This window comes from Sinocyclocheilus rhinocerous, unplaced genomic scaffold, assembly GCF_001515625.1.
Source record: "Sinocyclocheilus rhinocerous isolate Xijiao unplaced genomic scaffold, SAMN03320098_v1.1 scaffold1462, whole genome shotgun sequence".
Classification (NCBI taxonomy): domain Eukaryota; kingdom Metazoa; phylum Chordata; class Actinopteri; order Cypriniformes; family Cyprinidae; genus Sinocyclocheilus; species Sinocyclocheilus rhinocerous.
This window is the reverse complement of record NW_015639843.1, coordinates 1-20,716: the sequence shown is the minus strand read 5'-3', so window position 1 is coordinate 20,716 and position 20,716 is coordinate 1. Positions and strand designations below refer to the sequence as shown.

At 39.5% G+C, this 20,716-nt stretch overlaps 4 protein-coding genes across 5 annotated transcripts in view; 2 read left to right on the top strand and 2 right to left on the bottom strand.

Moving 5' to 3' along the window:
• The window catches only part of LOC107752195 (OTU domain-containing protein 4-like), a 15,649-nt gene extending 4,251 nt beyond the window's left edge, over positions 1-11,398 (top strand). The window contains exons 5-19 of the mRNA XM_016568092.1: positions 365-437; positions 524-605; positions 692-842; positions 1,851-1,893; positions 2,009-2,132; positions 2,221-2,285; positions 2,615-2,709; positions 2,928-3,046; positions 3,129-3,379; positions 3,466-3,550; positions 4,414-4,469; positions 7,595-8,495; positions 8,939-9,115; positions 9,401-9,441; positions 9,530-11,398. Of these exons, the coding sequence (XP_016423578.1) occupies positions 365-437; positions 524-605; positions 692-842; positions 1,851-1,893; positions 2,009-2,132; positions 2,221-2,285; positions 2,615-2,709; positions 2,928-3,046; positions 3,129-3,379; positions 3,466-3,550; positions 4,414-4,469; positions 7,595-8,495; positions 8,939-9,115; positions 9,401-9,441; positions 9,530-10,642 (3,376 nt within the window). The 3' untranslated portion in view covers positions 10,643-11,398. The remainder of the gene's footprint in view (positions 1-364; positions 438-523; positions 606-691; positions 843-1,850; positions 1,894-2,008; positions 2,133-2,220; positions 2,286-2,614; positions 2,710-2,927; positions 3,047-3,128; positions 3,380-3,465; positions 3,551-4,413; positions 4,470-7,594; positions 8,496-8,938; positions 9,116-9,400; positions 9,442-9,529) is intronic.
• Positions 11,399-11,511: 113 nt separating this feature from the next.
• On the bottom strand, positions 11,512-13,816 carry LOC107752206 (ATP-binding cassette sub-family E member 1-like). Its single transcript, XM_016568107.1, has 4 exons — positions 13,704-13,816; positions 13,491-13,613; positions 13,216-13,327; positions 11,512-12,181 (listed from the first exon to the last, which is right to left on the bottom strand). Exons 1-4 carry the CDS (start codon positions 13,814-13,816, stop codon positions 12,134-12,136), a joined length of 396 nt encoding a protein of 131 aa, XP_016423593.1. The 3' UTR covers positions 11,512-12,133.
• On the top strand, positions 13,795-16,436 carry LOC107752194 (OTU domain-containing protein 4-like). 2 transcript variants are annotated; one of them, XM_016568091.1, is made up of 5 exons: positions 13,795-13,827; positions 13,977-14,153; positions 14,439-14,479; positions 14,568-15,154; positions 15,188-16,436. In XM_016568091.1, the coding sequence occupies exons 1-5, from the start codon at positions 13,815-13,817 to the stop codon at positions 15,678-15,680; spliced, it is 1,311 nt and encodes a 436-aa protein (XP_016423577.1). In that variant the 5' UTR covers positions 13,795-13,814; the 3' UTR covers positions 15,681-16,436. The 2 variants fall into 2 exon arrangements, with proteins under 2 accessions (XP_016423577.1, XP_016423576.1); XM_016568090.1 differs by having other exon boundaries at positions 14,568-16,436.
• Positions 16,437-16,542: 106 nt separating this feature from the next.
• On the bottom strand, positions 16,543-19,754 carry LOC107752205 (ATP-binding cassette sub-family E member 1-like; the record flags this gene model as incomplete). The annotated part of the gene is made up of 5 exons (XM_016568106.1): positions 16,543-17,219; positions 18,254-18,365; positions 18,553-18,675; positions 18,766-18,872; positions 19,719-19,754. Coding segments are annotated over 5 exons (426 nt in total), but the record flags the coding sequence as incomplete, so codon positions are not given.
• Positions 19,755-20,716: the final 962 nt, after the last annotated feature.

Here is a 20,716-nt window from a genome sequence, read left to right as displayed (position 1 = left end):
TGTGTGAACGGCTTGGTTTCAGTTTTGACGTAAACAACATCTTCTCCACACTGATGCTCTCGTTTTCCACAATATATTGAATGAACAACGTAGCAGCACCGCATCTGGTGGGTTCAACTGCAATCAATGACACTTACATCGTCATCGCATCTCGTGCGCCACTGATAGGCTGCCTGACGGCTGACGCAGACCTAAAATGTGGATTTGTTTTTTTTTTAATTCGACGAATATTCGAAATTCAAATTTTTTTTGACAGCCCTAGACTACATGTGAAATAAAAGCCTGGCTTCACGTGGTAAAGTGTGTTTTATATTACCAGTTTGTTACCAGTGATTTCTGATGGTGTAATAATTATTTCTTCCAGGCATGATTTCGTTATTTTCCAGGAGCCTGATCAGCCCCCTGTTAACATCACAGAGAATGGCTTCACTAAAAAGGTGCAGACATATTTCATGCAAGATTTTTAGTCTTTATATTTTAAAATGTAAATCAGTTCATTTCCATAACACGATTTCTCTGTCAGGTGCGACTGTGCTTCCTCAACGGAAACCATTATGACAGCGTTTACCCACAATCTTTTGAGAAAAGTGCTGCTGTGTGTCAATGTGAGCGCTTCTCTGTTATTTAAAGATATAATGCTGCTGTATACTTTCAATATCAGAATTACACTAAACTGTCTCTCCATCTCTAGCGATCCTGTATGAGCTGCTGTATGATCGAGTGTGTGGCGCCGAACGCAGTGTTTTAGGTTCGTGTATGAAGGGAGGGAAAGGACGAGATAAACTGGATTCGGAGGAATGCAAGAGCAGTGAAGAGTCTGATCTGGAGGAAGATGAGTTCTGGTATGGATTTGCATATTTGCACGAGACGTTTTCTCTCACAGTATTATTAGTGCAGTGTTATATCATGTTTTATGATCTAGTCAATCCTCATAGATAAAATCAAATCCTGCCTGCCCTTGATTAAAGAAATAGTTCACCCAAATATAAAGAATTTGCTGAAAATGTCCTCACCTTCAGGCCATCCAAGATGTAGATGATCAATTAACAACTTGAGAAGCCAAAAGAAACAAATCCATCATTAATATGTTTTAACTTTAAACCATCACTTCTGGGCAAAATACGAGTCCATAATCCATAATAACGCTTCCTTCCAGAGAAAAAGTGCATCTCCTGTTGTCTCTCACATCAAAATCCAGACACATATTTGTTCAGAGCTGTTTTGGCTTGTAAACAGTGTTTGATCTGTGCAGATTTCTCTCCTGATTCAGTTAACAACTTGAGAAGCCAAAAGAAACAAATCCATCATTAATATGTTTTAACTTTAAACCATCACTTCTGGGCAAAATACGAGTCCATAATCCATAATAACTCTTCCTTCCAGAGAAAAAGTGCATCTCCTGTTGTCTCTCACATCAAATTCCAGACACATATTTGTTCAGAGCTGTTTTGGCTTGTAAACAGTGTTTGATCTGTGCAGATTTCTCTCCTGATTCAGACTAAATGCGTTTTCCACTGGAAATAGCAATATTATGGATATTTTACTGAGAACTAACATTTTGAAGTTATAAACATCTTAATGGTGGAATTGTTTCTTACAAACACGCAGCTTTTGGCTTCTCCAGATGTTAACTGATGGACTGGAGTGGTGTAGATTATTGTGATGTTTTTATCAGCTGTTTGGACTCTCATTCTGACGGCACCCATTCACTGCAGAGGATCCATTGCTGAGCAAGCGATGCAATGCTAAATTTCTCAGAGTGAGTACATTTTCAGCAAATTTTCAGTACTATTCCTTTTGAATTCTGCTATGTATGACTTTAATGTAACTCAATATTTTGGTCTTTCCAGGTCGAGTGAAGCCAGAGAAAAGCCTTCCAGACCACCGCAGAGGGTAGTTTTCTCTCTCTATTTATATCTCTCTTTCTTGAAGATTGAAATCACATTGCTTCTGTTTTTTGGATGATACTCTGATATATTGTGGTAACAAAACTATCTCTGCACTTCAGGGTCGTGGGAGGGGCCAATCTCGAGGAAGGGGGCGTGACCTTCTCTCCACTAAGGCGCAGAGGTCCCTAAACCCCGCCCTCTACAGGAATGTGGAGTATGACGTGTGGCTCCGTTCTAAACGACGTACTTCATCTCCTTTTTTGTTACTCTTTGGAAATGTAGTTCATATTTTGTTTGAAAAATATTTTTTAATAACTATGTGTGTATTTAGTTCAGCAGCAGCGGGATTTCTGCATGGCTGTAGGAATGCAGTATTCTGTCGGAGATAAGTGCAAGGTTAGCAGTATGTGCTGACATTTTTAAATTTTTAAGCATTTGAAGACTTTATTAAAAAGTTGCATTTGATTAATACAGGTACACTACCGTTCAAAAATGTGGGCTCTTTCAACCACAAACTTTTGAATGATAGTCTGTTATTAATCTTTTTATTTTATTATTATTTATTGCCATTTTTCATTAATTTGACACTTACAATATTGTGCTATATATGTGATTTTTTTTTTTTTTTTTTTTTTTTTCAGTTTGAGCTACTGAAAAGTACTATCCAAATGAAATGTATTATTATCTAACTGTCTTGATTTTGTTCTCTTGTCGATCTTTCTCAGGTGCAGCTGAATAATCGCTTTTATAATGCTTACGTTCAGGAAGTCAGTCCTGACAATGGGCCAGTCACTGTGTTTATTGAGGAACTCAACAAGCAGTATGTGTTTTTATGTGTTTGTGCATATGTGTAGGTGTTTTCATAAACTCCACCAGCTACTATTTTTTAAAAAGTGGTATGCAGTATGTATACTGCGCATAGTATGTTAATTTTCTGTATGCAAGGAATGGCAGTATGGCCTAATTCATTAATTTAACATACTAAAATATGCAGTATGTAATTGATACTGCATCTAACACTCTTGCTTGTGTGTTTAGAGAAACTGTGCCGTTGTTGAGTTTGCGTCTTCCATCTGAAGAGACTCAGTCATGGCAGCCAGTGGCAGAAAAGGGCAAAAGACATGCTGCACCAAACAACAGCACACAGACATCCTCTGGTACGTTCTTTCCAAATCAAAAACACATTCGGCTGATGTAAACTCACACATGCTCAGTGTTCGCATCGGATTCTTTATGCAGAATGGGAGAGCAGAGGAAGTCGGAGGTCAAACAAAACGCCGTCTCAGTCAGCACCCAGCAGTCGTGTGCATAAGCAGCACTCCTGGCCTCCGCAGGCCACCCCAGATGACACAAGAAACAAGTTCAGACGGTCCGATCAGCGCAGCAGTCGTGTGTGTGTGCTTCCAGAGGAGAAAGAGGAAAGCGCCATTTTGGAGCTTCTGCACAAAGACGAGCACAACTTCCCCTCACTGGGAACAAGCCCCCAAACGGTGAAGCCATTGCAAACGCATTTATATTTGAAACACATAAAGTGCACAAAGTACTTCACTTTTGATAACGTTTCCTTTAAATTCAGGCCACTGCTAGTGAGGTCATGAAGAAAGGAGGGGAAAAGAGAGGCTCCCGGAAGAAGGACCAAAAGGAGCATGTCTCAGAGACAGGTGAGCGGTGAAGCTCCCTCCCCTTTTTCCAGTATGCTTTTATTATGTATGATAGACTAAGGAAAATCTGGGCTTGTAACTGACGTTAACTACCTTGACATGTTTGCGTTTTTATAATGTATACTTATACCTATGCGTTATATATAAGCTTAAAGGGTTAGTTCACCCAAAAAGGAAAATTAGACTGTGTTTTACTCACCCTCGAGGCATCCTAGGTGTATATGACTTTCTTCTTTCAGACGAATCCAGTGTTTTTGTAAGAAAAATATCCATATTTCAAACGTAATAAACACTTTTCTATCACTTTCGTTATCTTTACTACGCGGAAGCCGTGCCGGCGTATGACGTATGCGCAGCGCGCACGCCTCTGAGATATGCTAGTAGGGATGTAACGGTATGAAAATTTCTTATCACGATTATAGTGACCAAAATTATCACGGTTATCAGTATTATCACGGTATTGTTAAAATGTGCTGGAGATGTTAAAAAAGTACCGACACATCTTCACCAAGTTTTATATGCTTTATTTGACAACTTGTGGACTGTTCAACTGCAACACCCGCTGACTGCAATGATAGAGCTTGGAATAGCCAGGACAATTTTTAATATAACTCCGACTGGATTCGTCTGAAAGAAGAAAGTCATATACACCTAGGATGCTTCGAGGGTGAGTAAAACACAAGCCAATTTTCATTTTTGGGTGAACTAACTCTTTAAATATATAGCAGCATGGACAGCCATTTTCAGTTTAAAAGGAAAAAAATCTCTGTAAGACTTAATGCACTGCCTTTATATTGATAATTTAGCTAATGATATTTTAATTCATGTTTAATCATTACTCTGAAGTTTTTTTTGGCTTTCAGAAACACCCCAAAGGCCTGTACAAAGACAGAGGAGCACCACTGAAGAAAAACAAGGAGTGAGTTACATTAAGTCATTTACACAGACCACACTCTACTAAACCGATTCAGATTTGTCTTTATTTAAACTGTAGACCAGGGGTGTCCAAACCTGCTCCTGGATGGCTACTGTCCTGCAGAGTTTAGCTCCAACCCTAATTAAACACACCTGAAGCAGGTAATCAAGGTTTTTAGTCAGAGATTAGGCTTGTTCGAGATGAACTATACTAGCCTGCCACCGGCTGGCGAGAGTAGCCGCTTGCAGTCGAGGCGGAATTAAAAGCGGAGACGTCAAGTCAGACACGTTCTGCTCCCGTTAGTGACGATCTCGCGGTGTTTGCATACTCTATCACAGATGAAGTGAATTAAATGCAATATTTGTCAAATACACAGACGTTTCAGAAACGTTTTTATGAGCAACAAAAACACTATTTATATACTGCTTAATACAGCGCCATCTGTTCATAAATAAAGTTCAACGTAAACATATACTATTTAAATACCAATAAAGTGGGGGTATATATGCTTTTATCTGTTTTTTTTTTTTTTTTTTGATAAACGTTACTCAATATAACTGCGAGTACACTAAAAAAGATTTTACTGTTATAAAAACACAGATTTGTGCATTATAAATTGAATTGTTAAATGCAACACACGTTGTCCTTGTCATCACAGAATCGTCATCAAGGCTTTCGCAGCCGATTTTGAGCAACTGCAGCGCCTGACCTAGGTGGCTGGTCTCGTTTTGCTCTCGCGATACTTTGATGGCACATGTGATCGTAAGGCGGCTGCAGCGCCGATCAAAGTCGGACAAATTTTCTAACCAGAATGCATCAGTTTTGTCAGGCGGCAGCCGATCTTTGCGGCGCCGCATGAAGTCGAACAAGCCTATTGTCTTACTATTGGGAGATGAGAGGGTCTGTATTACTTACTATTGGAAAAAGCGTAACGGCTAACTTGGATCACGTGTCCCTTAATAACCAATCACATTACAGCCTTGACGTCATTGAATTTCAGTCAGAGTTGTGCGACACTCAGTCGCCGTTTACGGATCCCATAGGAATGAATGAGAAGTGCCGTGAGCTGAATCCCACCTGTCGCAAAAAGTCAGTGACTTCTCTTATAAAACTGAATTTTTCAGTGGTAAACTCTAAAAAATAGTTCAATCCAAAAGTATTGTTTAGTGTAAAACTTGTTGAAGATTAGCAGATAGACTGTCGATTCATTAAATGATAATCCGTTACCTCTAAAAAGCTGTTTATTCAGTGTAGTGATGCCTCTCCTCCATTGACATCCATTAAAAAAACAACCTCTGGTCTCCTTTCCCACGTACTGCCACACCGGAAGCATTAGCTTTAGCCGTTACGCTTTTTCGGCTAATGGTTGCAGGCTTGCCTTCTAGTGGCTTTGCTTTAGTCTCATTAGAAACTTTCAGGCAAGTGTGTTGGAGCTAAACTTTGCAGGATGTTGACCGTCCAGGAGTAGGATTGGACACCCCTGCTATAGAAATTGTCTTTGAGGTTCTGACAAAACCAAGTATACTAGAAAGTGTTGTAGTCCTTCACACCTGTGGTTCCCAACCCTGGTCCTGGGCTGTGTTTCTCAAAAGCATTGTGAGATAAGTTGATCGTAGAGACTGTTTTTCATACGTCGCTAACTCCGTTAGCTGGGTTTGATTGTTGATGATTTGGCATGATCTTAGATTGGTTGGTTCTTCAAAGCTCATTCTGGTGTTGCTGTCATTGCAACAGGTCTGTAAACTTAAACCTGCTCGGGAGCAGGCTTATTTTATGTAAACAGGATTAGTTTGCATATTTTTAAGCTTTGATTGATACTTAAAATCTGTCCCAGCCACTGCTACTTTATTACAAGAGTACCCTACGGATCCAGGGACAATAACTTAAAATAATAATGATTTTAAAATTAATTTGAAAATAATATAATAATGTTGTGCAGTCTATAATACTATAGACACAGCCGGTTTTACTCTATGAAAAATATATTTGTGATAAATTATTTACTTTGTAATTGTATTGGAGTCTTACACACAAGCTATACAGTTAATCTGAGCCATGCATAAATTTGAGTGTTGACAGCTATTATGGGAGTGGCTTGATGGAGCGCAGGAGATGCAGATAACATGATCTTGATGGCTTAAGAAACTTTAATTAATGCTGTCACGTAACAAATCTGCTTCAAATATAAAATTAAATGAATTGCTAATTATAACATTGAAATAAAAATGTAATGCCTGTACAAATACTAGAAATTGTGAATATAAATAATTGGGAATCATGTGAAAATTTAAAATAAAATAAAAACATTTCATTTATCTATTATAACATTTATGTGCTTTTGTTTGCTTGGCTGTTTCCTTGTAAAGGTCCAGAGATTTGTCAACCTTTTCGTCAGGTGTCTTTTTTTAATTATATGATGTCATTATGTTGCTATCTTACCGTCAGCCAATTGTTGCACTGCTGATCGTGGTTTCGGGTATCGATACATATGCCATTTTTGGGGAACACAAGAACATGCAGTAATCTTAGACAATATAATCCAGATATTTTAATCAAATCCACAAATTCCTTTGAAGAACCAAATATGCCAGAGATCAGTTAGAAGATCTGGAATCTTTCAATCATCTCAAGATGTATTAATCAAGGTACGAAGAATGGACCCCTGGACAACCCTGCACATTTTGTATGTCTCCCTAATCAAACACACCTGATTCAACTCCTTATCGTGATAGTACAGATTTCAAGGCCTGAAATTGTTGTCAGATGAGAGGGACATCCAAAATGTGTATTGTTAAGGGGTACTGTAGGACCAGGGTTGGGGACCACTGCTTCCCACCATGTTCAAGTGCATGGCAACAAAACAAGCAATATATCTTTCTCAACTCTGGACCCTGAGGTCCACTTTCCTGTAGAGCTTAGCTCCAAACCTAATCAAACACACCTGAACCAGCTAATCAAGTTCGTCAGGATTACTAGAAAGTTACAGGTAGGTGAGTTTGATCAAGGCTGGGGCTAAACTCTGCAGGAAAGTGTGAGAATGTTGAGAACCCATGCAATGTATTTTGCCCCTTCCTTGTTGATTTAAGTTGTTTTGAACTAACCAGCCATTGGTTTATACTCTATTCTAGATAAAGGTTTCTGAGGAGCCAAGGCAGAAACCTTCTTTAACAATAAAAGAGAAAGTACTGGAGAAACCCTCCCCTGCCTCTCTTTCTCCACTTCCTGCTGTTACCGTCTCATCTGACCCCAAAACAGCCCCATCTTCATCTCAATATGAATCTGCTAAAGTCCCCGCTCCTAATCAGTCTGCTCCCGAGGCAATTAAAAAGACCCCTGTTCCACCCAAAACTAGCCCTGCTCGAAGGCCAGACAACAGTCAGTTTGCCCCGGTGTCCACTTCAGCTCCTTCACTGTCCATCTCTGTGGCAGGAGCAGTCTCTAGAAGCACCCCTGCCATTATTCAGTCTACACCTGCTCCAAAATCTACCCAACCCTTATCACAAGCTGTCCCAGTGCCTACCCTAGTGCTCCCAACACCTGATCTTAATTCCCAACCTACTCAAACAGCATCTCAGATTACCTCGGTTGCATCTCAAATCACCCCCGTCGAAGTAGCTCCTGCTATCCCAACTCAAACTACTCTGGCCCCTTCTGGCTTAGTCCCTTGTGCCTCTGTAGAACCAACCCCGTCCATTCAAAGTGCCCCACCATCTTCTATTTTCGCTCCACCATGTATACCAGCCTCTGCAATACCTGTTTCTGCCCCAGCTCAGGTTCCTGCCCCTATATTAGACGCCCCAGATCAGTCTTCTACCACCCTTCCCATTGATGGAAGCAGTGGTCCACCAATTGCCCAAAAGTCTGTAGACCCTCATACGACTGTGACACCAATCCTTCTTCCCCATGCTCCTCCTACCTCCATCTCTCCTTCCTCTGGTCCTGCCCAAGCTCCACCTCCAGACTTACCTCAGTCTTCACTCAATGAATCAGATCCGCGACCCTGTGAAACGTCAGCCATGCCTGCCTCTAGTAAGTTTCATCCTAATTCAATCTTGGACATGGCATTGTTTGAAATGCATCTTATTTCAGAAGTAAAATTGGTTGCAAATGATGACCTTTTAGTAGACTCAGCCGATCAAAATTCCATGAGTTCTCACAGAACATCTCTTGTCCATCAGGTGTAGCACCTGCTTCTGACCCCCCATCCCAACCCCAACAACTCCCATATCCTCATGTCCAATGGTCTCAGCTCCTTCAGGACCCAGTTTATCCAGGATTCCCCAGATCCACGACCCTGTGAAACGTCAGCCATGCCTGCCTCTAGTAAGTTTCATCCTAATTCAATCTTGGACATGGCATTGTTTGAAATGCATCTTATTTCAGAAGTAAAATTGGTTGCAAATTATGACCTTTTAGTAGACTCAGCCGATCAAAATTCCATGAGTTCTCACAGAACATCTCTTGTCCATCAGGTGTAGCACTTGCTTCTGACCCCCCATCCCAACCCCAACAACTCCCCTATCCTCATGTCCAATGGTCTCAGCTCCTTCAGGACCCAGTTTATCCAGGATTCCCCAAGAACGAGAAGGGAGAGGTGGAACCGCTGCCCCCCTATTCCTTCTCCCAAAAAGGAGAAGACCTACCGCAAGGTAATAAAGACCCTAGTGATCCATTTTATACTGTATGTAAAAAAAGAAATAGAAACTTTCCCTTCTACCTCAACATTGATTCAAGCAGCCAAATGTTAGACTTTTAGGTAAATTGTACTTGAGCTGTTTGTTGTCTTTGTTGCTATGCCACCCTTATAGTCAGTTTCAGTACTTATGAGTTGACATGTAAGATACCTTTTCAAATATAGGCCATTATTCAACTCTATTTAGTCTGTCTTCATCATAATGATTTTAATCTTTGAAACGCATTCCGTATTATTTCAGATATGAATGTCCTCAGGTTCTTCTTCAACCTCGGTGTCAAGGTACACGGTTTGAGAACTCTTCTTTGCATTTATTGCTTTATTAAAGACCACTGTTTATGGAATTACATAGTACTCCCAATTTCCACAGGCATACTCTCAGCCGATGTTTCCTCCCATCATATATTTGGGTGCACTTAACCAAGCCTATCAGATGCACCTTAGAGGGCCTCCTCCTTCCTCGGACTCTCCTGCTAACCCCACTGTGACTTCATGGCAACCAGAAAACCCTTCTCCTCCTCAAAATTTGAGCTCCATCCCTGACACCTCATTGGACAGCCATGCTCCCGTTGCACCTGTAGCATCTGGTAGCGGTCCTGTTGGTCCCATAGAGTTGGGAGCGTACAATGATCATCCTGTATCCATTCCAATGTCACTGCCACCAAGGCCACCAATGACCTGGCCAGTTTCTTCTGGTCCAAGTAGCTATGCTGGGTCGTACCCATCTGGCCCTCCAGTGCATTTTTCCCCACCACCCTATCCACCCCCTGGGAATCAGATGTATCCGCCGTCATCCGTTGGGTACCACCGTATGCCATTTCCAATGCCTCTTGAGGCCTTAAACCATGGCCCTCATGGTCGGATGGATGTCTTGCCATTTGTTCCTCCATCAGTGGACAGAGGTCAAGGGAATGGCCAGAGGTCTGTAAACCCCCAGTTCGGGTCCTTGCAGAAGACTGCTGGCTTTCCTGGAGGCCAACCTCATTTGAGTGCTGGTGATTTCAAGACTGTAGATATTCCCGTTTCAGTGGCCACAATGGAACCTCCACCCTTTACTGGACCTTGTTCTGTTGTACAACCTTTTCCGATTGGCCCCCTGCAAGGAGACATGGTAGGATTGACCCCTTTTACCAATGGGAACTTAGGAAAACAAGGGGGAGTCTTTCCACAGAGCCATCATGCTGGTCCTATCGCAGAAGACCCTTCTCGCTCCATTCACCCATATTCTCCTGATGATAACTGGTCTGTGGAAGAGATGGAGTATCCCAATGTAAATCTTAGAGCAACTAAGTCCTTCTACAGCCAGTCCTACAGGGGTGGAGGAAGACGGGGCCAAGATGACAGAGGAGGATATCGAGGCAGGGGCCACCGAGGCCAGAAAAATTATTCTGGCCGTGGAAGACAAGATGAACAATCGTCTTATAGACATTTTGGGAGACGAGGTGCAGGTCCAAGGGTAGTGATGCAGTTACCATACCCGTGATGCTGAAATGCTGGATATACACTATTTTTTGGTTTACAATGATATCAGATACACAAAATCTGTTGTTTTGAGTTTATGGGTGGCTTTTGGTAAATGGTATTGATTAGGAATATATCCAATGTTTTTAACAGTTTTCTGGCTTTTTCTCCCCTCACATTCTTGATTTAAAAAAGTACAGTGACTGTTTCACCTGTTCCTATTTCACTAAACCCCTGTGAAAATGTAAATGTGTGTTTGCATTGGTAATAAAATCTAATATTTTGTTTTCTTGTTGCACTGCCCTTACATGCACAGCAAAAGGGAAAAAATATTGGTTTTATATTGATTTGAATGTATAAAACTTTTCATATCTATGTGCACTTCCTGTAAACACTGAAATCTTTTATTTACAACTTTTAATGTGGGTTTTTTTTTTTAGACTGGTTCTCAGAGGACTGTCTTAATCAGAATTTTCCTGAAAAACTTGTAAACAATTCATCTTGTGCTGCAAGGTGAGCATAATGGTGTCAGCATATCACCTGAGATGACAGGAAAAGTGCCAGGAAAGTGCCTTTTTTTGTTTTGGAAAATGTGGTTTTCGTTGAGTTTCTCACTGCACCTTTATTGCACTCTATCAACCTCCTCCACAGGGTTCTAGGGTGTCTGCTGAATGAATGTTGATGCAAAATGCCTGTAATAAATTACATTTCTGATCCAAAGATGTAGTTTTAACACCAAACAAATAAAAGATTAAGAATGTCTTTCTCCATTGTTGCCTTTCAATTTTTCAGTTGCAGTTCCCTTCAGGGACTATGTATTTATATATTTAGCTGGACCAGACCAGACTCTCTTGCCTTATCATTTGTCAAATATGGTCTTCAGAGGAAAAAAGTACATACAGAACGATGTATTTTGACACCAAATACAAGCCAAAGAACATCTTTCTCAGCTGCAGTCTTTCCATTTAAAGTCAGTTTATTACAAAACAATCTCACTGCACAGACACGTCACCCAATATCATTGACAACAGATTTTGTGTAGCAAAAATCTAGTGCGTTTTAATATTGAACCGCTTCTAATTGCATCTTCACAAGACTGCAGAATGCAAAAGCCTAATTTTGAGAAATCAAGTTATTTAATATGTAACACATCGTGTAACATGATTAAAATATTTTATTCAAAATATACAGTTGCATGTTTGGCGTGTGTAAATTGGTTCGCACCACTTTGTGACGAGAAAGAACTTCAGTTGTTAATGATAACGATAATTCACCCAGACACAAATATTTTTTAAAATAATTTCCTCTCCTCACAAGTTTGGCTTTATGTCAGAGGATACGTCTTGTCTCTGTTGAATCGCACCAATGGCTGAGAGGAGAGGAGTGGAGCAGATCTGTATGTTTGAAGTGGTGATGGTAATTCAGTCAAACATATAAGTCCACAGTGCCAGCGCTTGCTGGTCTGATGTCATATTGAGCGGCTACATTTCTGGAATTATGTGAAATGGAATCTTCAGTCATCCAGGAAGAAGTAGTTTCCACTCTTCTTTTGTTCCACATCCTTAAAGGCGAAAGCAGATAACAGTTTTGTAATAAACAGGTACAAAGCTACTGGCCACACTTTGATACAACATCAAGACCATCAAGTCAACAGCCTATTTAGACAGCATTTTTGGAAGTCACAGAAGCATGAAACCCTATTATGAGGCCCAAAAATGCTATCTAGCTAGGAAGCTTCAGTTTTGAGATGGTTGCAATCCAAACACTGAATTTGAGATGTTAAGCTAACTGAGACTTGTCATAGCACTTGCATATCATTGCTCTTTTGTTGATTTTGATTGCTTCCATTGTCCTCATTTGTAAGTCACTTTGGATAAAAGTGTCTGCTAAATCAGTGGTTCCCAACCCTGGTCCTGGAGGCACCCCAACACTGCATGTTTTGCATGTCTCCTTAATCAAACACCTGATTCAGATCATCAGCTCATTAGGAGAGACTCCAAGAGCTGAAACTGGTGTGTCAGAAAGGAGACATGCAAAATGTGCAGTGTTGGGGGGGTGCCTCCAGGACCAGGGTTGGGAACCACTGTGCTAAATGACTAAATGTAAATGTAAACTGAATCGAGCTGAATAATGACATTACTGGTGTTTGTAAAATTAATACTGTGAAGCTGCTTTAAAACAATCTGTAATGTCAAATCAGTTTAAAAGTGAATTAATTTTGGGGTAAATGCAGTTATTATAGTTAACTAAAACTAAAACCATAAAAAATTTAAATAAAAGATAAAACAAACTTTAAACTTACTTGATTTCAGCTAGTTGCCAAGGCGAAATGTCTAATTTTCATTTAGTTGAACTTGAAGTAAACTTAACTAAGTAAAACTGATATAAATTACTAAAAACTATATTTACATAAAAAATGGCAAAAACACAAATTACAAAACAATTTCAAAAACAAATATCAAAATAAAACTAGTTCAAAATCGGAAATAAAAACATTATCGTAATAATACCAACAATAACACTGAATAAATGATATCTGAAGAAAATGATCTGCCAATGTAATTTGTAAAGAGTCATTTCAATTTGAATGTTTACCTTAATGGAATGGAGTTTGTTAATTCTTGGTCTGAAGTTGTTTGGGTCTCTTCTGAACGTGATCTCCAGCTGCGCTAAAAACTTATTCATGCCAGCCAGCAGGGTCTGCGGACTGATGAGAAGCACATTTCAGTATTAACATTGGTTTCATAATCACCAGCATGCTCATAGAGTTATGTGATTATTCTATACATTTTTCATTTGTACATTTAAGGAAACTTTTGCAAAAGAACTACCAATTACAGACACGTTATCAGAGCAAATGAAGTACGCACGCATTGGCGTTAGTGTTTCTGGATGGAATCCCGTCGAAGACGATGACTCGGTCCGCCAGATAAGTGGCCATGATGAAGTCGTGCTCCACCACAAATGCCGTCTTCTTGGCGTGAAGGATGAATCTGCATGGCAAATAAAGGAAGGAATCTGTGAAATAAGCATCGAGTGCATCAAACCGATAAAAACAGCCATGAAAGTGTTGTAGATGTTACCGTTTGATGACCCTGGCAGCCATCAGACGCTGCTCAGAGTCCAGATACGCAGACGGCTCGTCGATCAGATACACATCCGCAGGTTTTCCTCGACCCTGTGAAACGTCAGCCATGCCTGCCTCTAGTAAGTTTCATCCTAATTCAATCTTGGACATGGCATTGTTTGAAATGCATCTTATTTCAGAAGTAAAATTGGTTGCAAATGATGACCTTTTAGTAGACTCAGCCGATCAAAATTCCATGAGTTCTCACAGAACATCTCTTGTCCATCAGGTGTAGCACTTGCTTCTGACCCCCCATCCCAACCCCAACAACTCCCCTATCCTCATGTCCAATGGTCTCAGCTCCTTCAGGACCCAGTTTATCCAGGATTCCCCAAGAACGAGAAGGGAGAGGTGGAACCGCTGCCCCCCTATTCCTTCTCCCAAAAAGGAGAAGACCTACCGCAAGGTAATAAAGACCCTAGTGATCCATTTTATACTGTATGTAAAAAAAGAAATAGAAACTTTCCCTTCTACCTCAACATTGATTCAAGCAGCCAAATGTTAGACTTTTAGGTAAATTGTACTTGAGCTGTTTGTTGTCTTTGTTGCTATGCCACCCTTATAGTCAGTTTCAGTACTTATGAGTTGACATGTAAGATACCTTTTCAAATATAGGCCATTATTCAACTCTATTTAGTCTGTCTTCATCATAATGATTTTAATCTTTGAAACGCATTCCGTATTATTTCAGATATGAATGTCCTCAGGTTCTTCTTCAACCTCGGTGTCAAGGTACACGGTTTGAGAACTCTTCTTTGCATTTATTGCTTTATTAAAGACCACTGTTTATGGAATTACATAGTACTCCCAATTTCCACAGGCATACTCTCAGCCGATGTTTCCTCCCATCATATATTTGGGTGCACTTAACCAAGCCTATCAGATGCACCTTAGAGGGCCTCCTCCTTCCTCGGACTCTCCTGCTAACCCCACTGTGACTTCATGGCAACCAGAAAACCCTTCTCCTCCTCAAAATTTGAGCTCCATCCCTGACACCTCATTGGACAGCCATGCTCCCGTTGCACCTGTAGCATCTGGTAGCGGTCCTGTTGGTCCCATAGAGTTGGGAGCGTACAATGATCATCCTGTATCCATTCCAATGTCACTGCCACCAAGGCCACCAATGACCTGGCCAGTTTCTTCTGGTCCAAGTAGCTATGCTGGGTCGTACCCATCTGGCCCTCCAGTGCATTTTTCCCCACCACCCTATCCACCCCCTGGGAATCAGATGTATCCGCCGTCATCCGTTGGGTACCACCGTATGCCATTTCCAATGCCTCTTGAGGCCTTAAACCATGGCCCTCATGGTCGGATGGATGTCTTGCCATTTGTTCCTCCATCAGTGGACAGAGGTCAAGGGAATGGCCAGAGGTCTGTAAACCCCCAGTTCGGGTCCTTGCAGAAGACTGCTGGCTTTCCTGGAGGCCAACCTCATTTGAGTGCTGGTGATTTCAAGACTGTAGATATTCCCGTTTCAGTGGCCACAATGGAACCTCCACCCTTTACTGGACCTTGTTCTGTTGTACAACCTTTTCCGATTGGCCCCCTGCAAGGAGACATGGTAGGATTGACCCCTTTTACCAATGGGAACTTAGGAAAACAAGGGGGAGTCTTTCCACAGAGCCATCATGCTGGTCCTATCGCAGAAGACCCTTCTCGCTCCATTCACCCATATTCTCCTGATGATAACTGGTCTGTGGAAGAGATGGAGTATCCCAATGTAAATCTTAGAGCAACTAAGTCCTTCTACAGCCAGTCCTACAGGGGTGGAGGAAGACGGGGCCAAGATGACAGAGGAGGATATCGAGGCAGGGGCCACCGAGGCCAGAAAAATTATTCTGGCCGTGGAAGACAAGATGAACAATCGTCTTATAGACATTTTGGGAGACGAGGTGCAGGTCCAAGGGTAGTGATGCAGTTACCATACCCGTGATGCTGAAATGCTGGATATACACTATTTTTTGGTTTACAATGATATCAGATACACAAAATCTGTTGTTTTGAGTTTATGGGTGGCTTTTGGTAAATGGTATTGATTAGGAATATATCCAATGTTTTTAACAGTTTTCTGGCTTTTTCTCCCCTCACATTCTTGATTTAAAAAAGTACAGTGACTGTTTCACCTGTTCCTATTTCACTAAACCCCTGTGAAAATGTAAATGTGTGTTTGCATTGGTAATAAAATCTAATATTTTGTTTTCTTGTTGCACTGCCCTTACATGCACAGCAAAAGGGAAAAAATATTGGTTTTATATTGATTTGAATGTATAAAACTTTTCATATCTATGTGCACTTCCTGTAAACACTGAAATCTTTTATTTACAACTTTTAATGTGGGTATTTTTTTTTAGACTGGTTCTCAGAGGACTGTCTTAATCAGAATTTTCCTGAAAAACTTGTAAACAATTCATCTTGTGCTGCAAGGTGAGCATAATGGTGTCAGCATATCACCTGAGATGACAGGAAAAGTGCCAGGAAAGTGCCTTTTTTTGTTTTGGAAAATGTGGTTTTCGTTGAGTTTCTCACTGCACCTTTATTGCACTGTATCAACCTCCTCCACAGGGTTCTAGGGTGTCTGCTGAATGAATGTTGATGCAAAATGCCTGTAATAAATTACATTTCTGATCCAAAGATGTAGTTTTAACACCAAACAAATAAAAGATTAAGAATGTCTTTCTCCATTGTTGCCTTTCAATTTTTCAGTTGCAGTTCCCTTCAGGGACTATGTATTTATATATTTAGCTGGACCAGACCAGACTCTCTTGCCTTATCATTTGTCAAATATGGTCTTCAGAGGAAAAAAGTACATACAGAACGATGTATTTTGACACCAAATACAAGCCAAAGAACATCTTTCTCAGCTGCAGTCTTTCCATTTAAAGTCAGTTTATTACAAAACAATCTCACTGCACAGACACGTCACCCAATATCATTGACAACAGATTTTGTGTAGCAAAAATCTAGTGCGTTTTAATATTGAACCGCTTCTAATTGCATCTTCACAAGACTGCAGAATGCAAAAGCCTAATTTTGAGAAATCAAGTTATTTAATATGTAACACATCGTGTAACATGATTAAAATATTTTATTCAAAATATACAGTTGCATGTTTGGCGTGTGTAAATTGGTTCGCACCACTTTGTGACGAGAAAGAACTTCAGTTGTTAATGATAACGATAATTCACCCAGACACAAATATTTTTTAAAATAATTTCCTCTCCTCACAAGTTTGGCTTTATGTCAGAGGATACGTCTTGTCTCTGTTGAATCGCACCAATGGCGGAGAGGAGAGGAGTGGAGCAGATCTGTATGTTTGAAGTGGTGATGGTAATTCAGTCAAACATATAAGTCCACAGTGCCAGCGCTTGCTGGTCTGATGTCATATTGAGCGGCTACATTTCTGGAATTCTGTGAAATGGAATCTTCAGTCATCCAGGAAGAAGTAGTTTCCACTCTTCTTTTGTTCCACATCCTTAAAGGCGAAAGCAGATAACAGTTTTGTAATAAACAGGTACAAAGCTACTGGCCACACTTTGATACAACATCAAGACCATCAAGTCAACAGCCTATTTAGACAGCATTTTTGGAAGTCACAGAAGCATGAAACCCTATTATGAGGCCCAAAAATGCTATCTAGCTAGGAAGCTTCAGTTTTGAGATGGTTGCAATCCAAACACTGAATTTGAGATGTTAAGCTAACTGAGACTTGTCATAGCACTTGCATATCATTGCTCTTTTGTTGATTTTGATTGCTTCCATTGTCCTCATTTGTAAGTCACTTTGGATAAAAGTGTCTGCTAAATCAGTGGTTCCCAACCCTGGTCCTGGAGGCACCCCAACACTGCATGTTTTGCATGTCTCCTTAATCAAACACCTGATTCAGATCATCAGCTCATTAGGAGAGACTCCAAGAGCTGAAACTGGTGTGTCAGAAAGGAGACATGCAAAATGTGCAGTGTTGGGGGGGTGCCTCCAGGACCAGGGTTGGGAACCACTGTGCTAAATGACTAAATGTAAATGTAAACTGAATCGAGCTGAATAATGACATTACTGGTGTTTGTAAAATTAATACTGTGAAGCTGCTTTAAAACAATCTGTAATGTCAAATCAGTTTAAAAGTGAATTAATTTTGGGGTAAATGCAGTTATTATAGTTAACTAAAACTAAAACCATAAAAAATTTAAATAAAAGATAAAACAAGCTTTAAACTTACTTGATTTCAGCTAGTTGCCAAGGCGAAATGTCTAATTTTCATTTAGTTGAACTTGAAGTAAACTTAACTAAGTAAAACTGATATAAATTACTAAAACCTATATTTACATAAAAAATTCCAAAAACACAAATTACAAAAAAATGTCAAAAACAAATATAAAAATAAAACTAGTTCAAAATCGGAAATAAAAACATTATCGTAATAATACCAACAATAACACTGAATAAATGATATCCGAAGAAAATTATCTGCCAATGTAATTTGTAAAGAGTCATTTCAATTTGAATGTTTACCTTAATGGAATGGAGTTTGTTAATTCTTGGTCTGAAGTTGTTTGGGTCTCTTCTGAACGTGATCTCCAGCTGCGCTAAAAACTTATTCATGCCAGCCAGCAGGGTCTGCAGACTGATGAGAAGCACATTTCAGTATTAACATTGGTTTCATAATCACCAGCATGCTCATAGAGTTATGACTGAATATCTGAAACACTGAAAATGTCTTTTCTATACATTTTTCATTTGTACATTTAAGGAAACTTTTGCAAGGGAACTACCATTTACAGACACGTTATCAGAGCAGATGAAGTACGCACGCATTGGCGTTAGTGTTTCTGGATGGAATTCCGTCGAAGACGATGACTCGGTCCGCCAGATAAGTGGCCATGATGAAGTCGTGCTCCACCACAAATGCCGTCTTCTTGGCGTGAAGGATGAATCTGCATGGCAAATAAAGGAAGGAATCTGTGAAATAAGCATCGAGTGCATCAAACCGATAAAAACAGCCATGAAAGTGTTGTAGATGTTACCGTTTGATGACCCTGGCAGCCATCAGACGCTGCTCAGAGTCCAGATACGCAGACGGCTCGTCGATCAGATACACATCCGCCGGCTTTCCTAAACACAGAGCCAAAGCCTAGTTGAACTTGAAGTAAACTTAACTAAGTAAAACTGATATAAATTACTAAAACCTATATTTACATAAAAAATTCCAAAAACACAAATTACAAAAAAATGTCAAAAACAAATATAAAAATAAAACTAGTTCAAAATCGGAAATAAAAACATTATCGTAATAATACCAACAATAACACTGAATAAATGATATCCGAAGAAAACTGCCTGCCAATGTAATTTGTAAAGAGTCATTTCAATTTGAATGTTTACCTTAATGGAATGGAGTTTGTTAATTCTTGGTCTGAAGTTGTTTGGGTCTCTTCTGAACGTGATCTCCAGCTGCGCTAAAAACTTATTCATGCCAGCCAGCAGGGTCTGCGGACTGATGAGAAGCACATTTCAGTATTAACATTGGTTTCATAATCACCAGCATGCTCATAGAGTTATGTGATTATTCTATACATTTTTCATTTGTACATTTAAGGAAACTTTTGCAAAAGAACTACCAATTACAGACACGTTATCAGAGCAAATGAAGTACGCACGCATTGGCGTTAGTGTTTCTGGATGGAATCCCGTCGAAGACGATGACTCGGTCCGCCAGATAAGTGGCCATGATGAAGTCGTGCTCCACCACAAATGCCGTCTTCTTGGCGTGAAGGATGAATCTGCATGGCAAATAAAGGAAGGAATCTGTGAAATAAGCATCGAGTGCATCAAACCGATAAAAACAGCCATGAAAGTGTTGTAGATGTTACCGTTTGATGACCCTGGCAGCCATCAGACGCTGCTCAGAGTCCAGATACGCAGACGGCTCGTCGATCAGATACACATCCGCAGGCTTTCCTAAACACAGAGCCAAAGCCACACGCTGCAGCTCACCGCCAGACAGATTCTGGACCTGCAGACACACAATCACTGTGTTTGAACAAGCACGTATGAATCAAGCAAACTGTGCCATGTACTTCAGTGATGTTATTATTAACAACAACTATATATATATAAAAATTATTTTTCAAATGAGAAAAAGTTAAAGTTCTAAAATTAGAAAAAAAATTGTTAGAAATATTAAACAGAAAAATTACAAAAATGACAAGAACACAAAATTACTAAAAGAAAATGAAGAATGTAAGTAAAATTGAAATCTAATTCAAAATATTGATAATACTATAAAGTTTTGAAGTTCTAAAATTACTAAAAAAATCTAATGCTAAATACAAACATTAAAAAAAAGACAAAAAGAACAAAATTACTAAAACTGAAAATATAATAATAAAAGCTCATTCAAAATATTGATAGATGCTATAATAGTACTAAGGGTGTTGAAGTTCTAAAATTAAAAAAACTGAAGAAAAAAAAGCTAAACAGAAATATTTAAAAAACCTATTAAATGACAAAAGCACATAAAATGACTAAAACTTCACATTAAATTAAAGACTGAAAATACACACATTTCCAAAATATTAAATTCTACAACTGTTTTAAAGGTGTAATACTAATCAAAAACAGTTAAATAATAATAGCATTAAATTTCAAATAGAGCTAAACCTGTCTGTGTGCAGATTTGCTATCCTTGTGGGATAAATGTCTTAAAATGTCCCAAAAAGTATTTTGACTTCTCAAAAGAGAAATAAATCATAAATGAACAAATGTCTTTGTTACTATTATTAGTAGTAATTATTCTGTGCATTAATAATAGATTAAAGAAAGAAAATTGATGCCATGCCAGCTTCTTAGACTATTATCATGGTGAAAACCATATCAGAGTTATTACAATTTAAAACATTTACAAATTTAAAACAAGACAAAATTTTTTTTAAAATATGAAACTAAAAATCTTCAAGACCTATTTTTCTTAAATTG